The 8,679-nt window shown below is 55.7% G+C and overlaps 1 protein-coding gene across 1 annotated transcript; it reads right to left on the bottom strand.

The window, feature by feature from the left end:
- Positions 1 to 625: 625 nt before the first annotated feature.
- Positions 626 to 7,785, bottom strand: LOC141727881 (serine/threonine-protein kinase pim-1-like). The gene is made up of 6 exons (XM_074534166.1): positions 7,766 to 7,785; positions 2,531 to 2,663; positions 2,364 to 2,414; positions 1,800 to 2,166; positions 981 to 1,157; positions 626 to 732 (listed from the first exon to the last, which is right to left on the bottom strand). Exons 1-6 carry the CDS (start codon positions 7,783 to 7,785, stop codon positions 626 to 628), a joined length of 855 nt encoding a protein of 284 aa, XP_074390267.1.
- Positions 7,786 to 8,679: the final 894 nt, after the last annotated feature.

The raw sequence follows: 8,679 nt of genomic DNA, 5'->3' as shown, positions 1-8,679 counted from the left end.
CCATTTCGTACCCACCCCAGCCCATCCTCCCAGCCCTGCCAAAAGCAGCTGGGCAGCGACTGAAGAATGAGTTGCATCTGCCCCAGCAAAGGGGGAGCCTTTGGTTCCCCGCCATGCTGGGTCATGCCCAAATCTGGCAGAATTTCCCCAGATGGGGACTCATCCGCAAATTCCCCGTGGAGTTTGGCTTTGAAGAAGGTGCCAGAATCAAAGTGCATCACCTTCAGCCTCCAGTGGCCAGGCTGAGGAAGAGCTTGTCATCCTTGATGTCACCCTCGCTGTCTCCAGCAGCAGCAGCATCATCATCATCCCCACCCGGTACAGCTTCTCCAGGGGCTCCTTCTCCTTCCCTGCGGGCAGACCAGGCTCTCAGGGCTCTGCCCAGGGCCCCAGCTGTCAGGGAACCAGGACAAGCAAAACCAGCTTGGATGGCGGCCACCAGTGTTGGGCAGAGCAGCTCAGCTCCAGCACAAGGGCTGCTTGTTCCCATCCTATGACCCCGGTCCAGTGACACTGGCAGCACAAAAAGGGTTGGGTTCCTTTGCTTCTCATTGCCAAGGCATATGTGGAGCAGGAACTTACCAGGGCCCTGGATCAAAGTGTGCCTGTGGCTCTCTCCCTTCTTCTATGGCAGAGGAATATTCTGCATCCAAGGAACACAGAACAGGTCTTCCAGTGTGGGTCTGTCCAAGGAGTTCACGGATAAACACCACCAGATCAGGTCTTTGCACTCTGGGGAGAGAAAGCAGAAACTGATGGTCAGCCAGAGAAGGCTCCTGTCTGCTTTACCCCACTGTTCCCATGCCCAGGCCATGCTGGATGCGCTCTGAGCTGGGCCTAAACTTTCCCACCAATTCCCTGTTTTGGAGGAGAGCAGGACATGTGCCACCTCCTCAGCAGCTGCCAGAGCGGGATGCCCATGAGCCCGCTGCTGGCTCCCAGCACTGGGATTCCCCCCGTGCCCAGAGAAGAGGATCCACCTTGAGAGAGCCTTTGTGGCAGCGGGAGCTGGCCCCAGCTGAGGTTCCGGCCCCTCCTGAAAGGGTGCTCCCCACAGACCATCTGGTGCAGCAGGATGCCCAGGGACCAGATTGTTGCTGCCTCGCCATGGTACCAGCCAAAGTCGTTCCATTCCGGGGGGCTGTAGGACAGTGTTCCTATGGAATACAGATGGAGTTCATCAGGGGGATGCTGCTGCTCCCAGAGCCTGGCCCCATCATCCCTGGGTATGCGGGGGCTGCATCAGGGGCACACAGGGTGACCACTGCCCTCTCGCCAGCATCTGGGACTTGTGCACAAAGTTAGGGTTGGAAAAGAAGCCTCTGGTGCTGGAAGAGGGCAGCCCTGGCTAGGCCCGACCATGACATGCAAAGGAAAAACCCACTCCATGCTGGGGAAAAAAACATGCCCTTATCCTCCCTGCCTGCATTGCCCCAAAAATATTATGAAGACAAGGGAAACAGGGTGAGTGGGGTAGTGCAAGCCCTTCCTCTCATTTGCACACCAAACTGGCTGGGGCACAGGTTCTGCCCTCTCTCTCTGCTACCCCCACCCACGGGGGTTTTGGTCCAGCTGGCTGCCCCAGCCCAGCCCCAATCCTGGGCAGAGTGGCTGGCAAAGGCTGCCAGCAGGGCTGGAAGATGGCTGCCCACCCAGCCCTGCTCTAAAGCAACTCAGCTGAGGACTCAGTGCCCTGACTGGCAGCAAAAGGGAGAATCCCCGCTGCCACAGCCAGCTTGCCTGGGAGATGTTGGGCCATGAGATGTCAGCAGCGGGAGCACAGCCCTGGGTAGGCTCACCTGCAAAGTGAGTGTAGACTGTGTCCTGCAGGTAGGTGCCACAGCCAAAGTCAATCAGCTTGGCCTGCCCGGTGTCCAGGTCAACCAGGATGTTCTCTGGCTTGATGTCCCTGTGCAGGACCCCGCAGCTGGTGCAGTGCCGCACGGCCTCCAGCACCTGGCGGAAAAGCGCCCGCGCCTCCTCCTCGGGCAGGAACCGCCGTGCCCCAATGAAACGATGCAGGTCCTGACACTGCTCTGGCCGCTCCAGCACCATCACGATGCAGTTGGGGAGCTCGAGCCACTCCAGCAGCTGGACCACACCGGGGAAGCCAGTGGACACCTTGGCCAGCAGCACGATCTCCAGGGGTGCGCTGGTGCCGTCGGGCTGCGGGAGGAGCACGATGCCGTCACTGGGGCCGATGCCGTGCCAGGCCTGGGGAAGCCCTCAGCCAGGCCGGGATGCTCTGCGCCCTGCGCTGGCCCCACGCCCGCTCTCCCTCGGGGCGTCCTGGCGTCTCCCACCGTGCCGGGCCCCGGCTCATCCCTGGCCGGCAGCCCCGGCTGCTGGCCCCGCTCACTCACCAGCTCGCCCCAGTGCCGGACGCGGTTCCGTGGCACCCTTTTGATGGCCACCTGCAAGCCAAGGGCAGCAGCGGGGTGAGCTCGCCGCCCGCACTGCGTGCCCCATCCTCCGCCCTCCTCCTCCTCCATCCCGTCCTCCTGCGTCCGCCGCCGGCCCCGCCGCTCACCGGGGTGCCGTCCGAGAGCCTCGTGGCCGCGAAGACGCTGCCGAAGCCGCCGCGCCCCAGCAGCGATCCCAGCCGGTACCGCTCCTGCAGGGCCTCCTGCGCCTTCCCTGCGGGCGGGACGCGGCTGTCAGCGCTCGGCCCGGGACCAGCAACGGCCCCCGAGCGCCCCTCACCCGCCCCGGGCCGGCCATGCCCAGGCGTTCGCTCCCGGGAACGCGGCACGGGAGGCTCGGGGCCGGCGGCCGCGCTGCCGAGCGGCGGAGCTCGGGCCGGGGAAGCCGCAGTGGAGGCGGCGGGAGCGGCCGCTCCGCGTGTGTCCTCCGCGAGCCCCGGGAGGAGCCGGGGCTGGGGCCGGGGCCGGGGCCGGGAGTGGACCCTGCCTCGGGTCCGGGGCCGGGCTCGGGCCAGGCGGAGCCGAAGGGCGGCGATGCCGCCCCCGCACCAGGCACTGATGCCCGCCCAGCAGCGCCACCGCCAGTACGGCCAGAGCGGGGGGGAGGCGAGACCGCGGCGGGACGGCCGGGGCCGGGCACGGGGCAGCCCCGCCGGGGGCCGGGGGCGGGCCGGGGGCATGGCCCGGCCCTGCAGGGGAGAGGGAGGCGGGGAGAGGAGAGGGACGCCGGGCAAGGGACTCTGAGAGAAGGGTGCCCGACAGCGGGAAAGGGAGAGAAAGAAAGAGAGAAAGAGAAAGAAAAGGAGAAAGACTATTCAAAAGTATCTGTTTTGGTGCTGCCGCCGCTACTGCTGCCGCTGCTGCCGCCGCTGCCGCTGCCGCCGCTGCAACTGAGGCACCGGGGCCGTTCGTCCCCGTGTCCGTTCCCCGCTCGCCCCACGAGCCCCACGTTCCAGCCCCGCGCACCCTGGGGACAGCCCCTCCGTCTGCCCAAACACGGGAACTTTGCAGCCTTGAGCCCACATGCAGAGCCCTGACTCCTGCACACTGGCACAGCGATCCCCTCGCTTGCTGCTGGGCATTGTCCTTGCTGACGGTCAAACACTGTCGGGCCACCTTTCCCTTGGGGTAGGATTCCTACCTGAGCCCAGCACTGCACTTACATATCCAGGGTTGCTTTCCTGTAAAAACATGGGAAGGAAAACTGTGTGTGGCTCATGGTATTTTAGAGTGTCTAAAAATCACCAAGTCATCGATCTTAGAGGTGAGGTGCATCTGGAATTACTGGGATGGAGAAGCAGTGCAACATTGAAAAGGGGAGCATAGAAATAAATAGAGTAAAACATCTTAGATTGTTTCTTTCATTTTCATTTCCCTTCCGGAAACCTGTTTCAGTTTTCCAGGAATCTTCTCCTGTCTGCTCTTCCCAAGAACCTCTCATGGAGAACAAGGTCGAGCTTCTGTCACAAGATTTGCCACCAGGAAATTACATCACTGGTGAAATTTTCATTGTGACTGTTTGTGCTGGCTTAGGACAAATTTGGGGAGGAAACCTCCTAAAGGGGTCTGTCTAGAAAGCAAGTTCAAGCGGCCCCTCCCCCTACTAGTTCAGGGAAAGACTTCCCTTGAGAAAAGTGAAAAAAACCCCATTTTTTTTAACAAGTAAAGTATTCAGAAGCATGAAAAATGAATAATATTAAATCAAACCTCTGACAGTGCTGAAGAGATGGCAAATTCATAAAGTCCTTTTTGTGGGTTGTAGTTGGCTCCCTCTGTCTCTTCTAAGTCCCTCTGGTGCTGGAATGCAGCGTCCCAGAGCTCGGTGGGCCACAGGCGTGAGCTGCCGGTGTTTGTCTGGGTTTTCAGTCCAGAGCAGGTTTAAACAGTTCCAAGAAAAAGGAAAGTCACAGTCCGAGGAACTTCCCTTCCTAAGGTGGCTAAAATCAAATTGCTGGACCTGGGCTGTAAAGGCATTGGGAAATTTCCAGATCTGGGCACTGGCGGTCCCAGCAACACCAGATCATAGTGGCGCTGGAGCCAGAACCTGCAGATTTCCAAGCTTTGGCTGTCTGTGCCAGCAAATCACTGGGCTTGGCCTGTACCAGCACCAGGAAGTTTTCAGATCTGGGCGCTGGTGCTGCCAGCAAACACCAGATCTGGATGATGTCGTTGGCAGCAACAGAAATCTGCTGGATTTGGGCGCTGCTGGCATCAGGAAATTTCCAAATCTGTGTTCCTGTGTAGCAAACACAAGGTGTGGGCAGTGCCAGACCCAGTAGCATGAAGTTGCCAGGTTTGGGATTTCTGTGCCAGCAAATTTCTGCACTTGGGCTGTGTCAGAATAGGGAAATTTCCCAATCTGGACACTGGCAGTGCCAGCAAACAGCCCATTTCAGGCTCCAGGCTCCAGTAAGGACTGGATCTGGACCCCTTCCTCTTTTCCTTCCTTTCTTCTTTCCTTCTTTCCTGGGGTCCTGCTGCCAGCAAACTCTAGACTGGAGGGTGCTGGCAAGGGGAAGTTTCCAGGTTTTAGCTTCCTTTGCCAGTAAATTGCTGCACTTGGGCTGTGTCAGAACAGGGAAATTTCCAGATGTGGGCACTGGCAGTGCCAGCAAACACCAGTGAAACCTTCTGGTCCTCGTCTGGACCATTGACCAGTGGTTTCTCTGAGAACCAGCTCTGGCCACTTTACAGACAGAGACTGCTTTCATCTGGTACTCTGGAAACAGAACTTTACTGAAGGCAAACACAACAAACAGGACGGCGTGCACAGTACAGAGAGAGAAGCAGAAAGAAGCCTGGGTCCAGGGTATAGCAGGGTATTTATACATTTATATAATGTAATGTAATGTGGGGAGGGGTTAAGATGCTATCTGATGGAAGGATCCAAGAGGAAGGAACGATTAAGAATATTACAATTTTTGCAGTGTAAAGTAACCAATGGTAGCAAAGAGAACTCAGAACTTTCTAGCAACAATCTGCATAACTGAACAAGAGGATTATGGGCGGGAACTCCTGCTGACCCCAGCTAAAGAGAGTTTTCCCATGGCCTTAAGACGAGGTCTCCCTCTTTTTTTAAACCAACCCCTACACAGCAGATCTGGGCAGTGCCGGGCTTTGGCTTTCTTTGCCAGACAATTGCTGCATTTGGGTTGTGCTGGCACAGGGAAATTGCCAGATGTGGGCACTGGCGGTGCCAGCTAAAGGAAGATCTGGGTGCTGCCGGTGCTATCACCAGAAAATTGCCGGGTTTTTTTCTTTCTGTGCCAGCAAACTGCTGGACTTGGGCTGTGCTGCCACTGGGAAACTGCTGGATCTGAGCACTGGCAGTGCCAGCAAACACCAGATCTGGGTGGGGCCAGCACAAGGTATTTGCAAGGTTTTGGCTTTCTTTGCCAGAAAATTACTAGATTTGGGCTGTGCCGGCACCGGGAAATTCCCGCATCTGGGCTCTGGTGGTGCCAGCAAACACCGGATCTTGGCATTGCCAATGACGGTAGCAGGGAATTGCCAAATTATGGCTTTCTTTGCTAGAAAATTTCTGGACTTGGCTCTGCCAGAACCGGGAAATATCCAGATCTGAGCACTGGCAGTGGCACCAAACACCAGGTCTGAGCACCTGTATTGGCATCAGGACATTGCTGGATTTTGGCTTTCTGTGCCAGCAAATTGCTGGACTTGGGCTGTGTCAGCCCTGGAAAATTTCCGGATCTGGGCGCTTGTGCAGCAAACACCAGATCTGGGTGGTGTGTCATAGTGTGTTTTTGTACTTTATAATATTTTATAATAGTTTTGTTTTTGAATCCCCGTATTTTTCCCAAATGGTTCATCCCAGATGGTACCCCCCTCCCTTTACCTGTGTAATCCCTTTCCCTTGCTGAGATCATCCCCAAATCCCCAACCTGGCTCTCTGTCAATCACTCAGCATCCCATCCCCTCCATCTAGAAGCTTTGGTCCAGGATGTTGAGTGATGAGCCAGAGGCCAGGGGTCAGCCCCCAAGCCTTGCCCCATACGCTGTCCTAAATGTCCGTCCCCCAGTACCCATCCCTTAGGGTCACTTATTGGTTAGTAAAATGTTATCTACTTTTGGTTTCCACCTCCCTTTAAATGTAACCTTGGCACATCTCCCGGGGCTCTCAGCAGTAGCCCCCTGAGGTGTAGGGGCTCCTTTGGGACTCCTATAATAAAACCTGGGATTAACCCCTGCTAAGAGTCGGCCCTTTATCTTGTACCCATGTCTCTGGTGTCTCTCCTGCTGCAAAGACAACCACGTGCCCTCCATACCCTCGGGGCTTGGGAGAGTGTCTCCCCGCTGTCGGCCGTGTCGGGGTTGGTCCCCGGTGTCTGCCAACTCGGGACTGGCTGAGGGTTTCTGAGAGGCTCCCAGAGGGACAGAGACACTGCCCATATAGGTAAACTGAATGGCCCAGGGATTTTGGAGGTGATTACAAATTGGCCTGAAGGAGAAAATTTTGGTGTCACAGATGAAGAACAAGACCAGCAACATGGACTGAAGAAGCTCCTCCATATAACCAAGTTTTCCCAAAGGAAACACGCTACGCTCTTTTCACTGATGGTTCCTGTCTATTCGTAGGGATGAACCGGAAGTGGAAAGCAGCCATATGGACCCCACACAACAGGTTGCACAAGCTACCGAAGGAGAAGGTGGATCAAGTCAATTTGCTGAACTCAAAGCTGTTCAGCTGGCCCTGGACATTGTAGAAGGAGAGAAGTGGCCAAAGCTCTACCTCTACACTGATTCATGGATGGTGGCCAATGCTCTGTGGGGATGGCTGGAGAGGTGGAAAGAGGCTAACTGGCAGCGTAGAGGAAAACCAATTTGGGCTGCTGATGAGTGGAAAGACATTGCTTCCAGGGTAGGGAGGCTACCTGTGAAGGTCTACCACATAGATGCTCATGTCCCCAAGAATTGGGCTAATGGGGAACACCAAAACAACGAACAGGTAGATCAGGTAGCAAAAATAGAGGTGTCAAAGATAGACTGAGATTGGCAACATAAGGGAGAGTTTTTTCTAGCTTGATGGGCCCATGATGCCTCAGGCCATCAGGGCAGGGATGCCACCTATAAGTGGGCATGAGACCCAGGGATGGATTTCTCAGGTTATCCACGACTGTGAGACACGTGCTGAGATCAAGCAGGCCCAGCGGGTAAAGCCCGCTGGCTTTACTTGGTACGGTGGGCGCTGGTCCAAGTACAAGTATGGGGAGGCCTGGCAGATTGACTCCATCCCGCTGCCCCAGACATGCCAGGGCAAACACTGTGTGCTGACCATGGTGGATGCCACCACTGAATGGTTGGAGACCAACCCTTTGCCTCACGTCACTGCCTGGAACACCATCCTGGGTCTGGAAAAGCAAATCCTGTGGAGCATGGCACCCCTGAGAGAATTGAGTCAGACAATGGGACTCATTTCAAGAATGGCCTTATCAACACCTGGGCCAGGGAACCAGCATTGAATGGATCCATCATATCCCCTATCATGCACCAGCTGCCAGGAAAGTTGAACAGTGCAATGGACTGCTTAAGACTACCCTGAAGGCACTTGGGGGGGGAACTTTTAGAAATTGGGAAGTGAACTTAGCAAAAGCCACCTGGATGTTCAACACCTGAGGGTCCATCAATCAAGCTGGTGCTGCCCAGTCTGAACCCCTGAACGCAGCGTATGGAGACAAAGTCCCTGTTCTACAGATGAAAGGTATTTTAGGAAAGACTGTTTGGATTTATCCCACCTCAGGCAAAGACAACCCCATCTGTGGGATTGTTTTTGCTCAAAGACCTGGTTACACTTGGTGGGTAATGCAGAAAGATGGAGAAAGCCGTTGTGTACCACAGGGAAACCTAGTCTTAAGTGAGAACTGTGTGGAAGGTTTTATTGCGATGCAGATGGAAATAGAATAAGGGGTGGATAATGTCCTGGATTGCAAGGCAATGTGTGTGTTCTGTTCCCATCTGTTAGAGGTGTGGCAGTAATCTTCTGTTAATTGGGAAGTTTTCTTTATCTCTTCCACAAACCAATCTTCCCTCTGGGATGACATCTGCTGTTAATGAGCCATTGAGTGTCACTGCATGACTGATCAAAATTACAGCATCCCATTGTGAGATGCTCCGCCCAGAGGGAGGAGCCAAGCGTCCCTAACTGGATATAGTCTGAGATTTTGGGACACCAGAACAGCCTTTCCCACTGGATTCTCAGAGGATCAGCAGCCTTTTCCATTGGATTCCCAGAGGAAGA

The sequence above is a fragment of the Zonotrichia albicollis genome, unplaced genomic scaffold (assembly GCF_047830755.1).
Source record: "Zonotrichia albicollis isolate bZonAlb1 unplaced genomic scaffold, bZonAlb1.hap1 Scaffold_257, whole genome shotgun sequence".
In the NCBI taxonomy this organism is placed as follows: domain Eukaryota; kingdom Metazoa; phylum Chordata; class Aves; order Passeriformes; family Passerellidae; genus Zonotrichia; species Zonotrichia albicollis.
The sequence above is the reverse complement of the archived record's forward strand: the minus strand, read 5'-3'. Positions and strand labels throughout refer to the sequence as shown.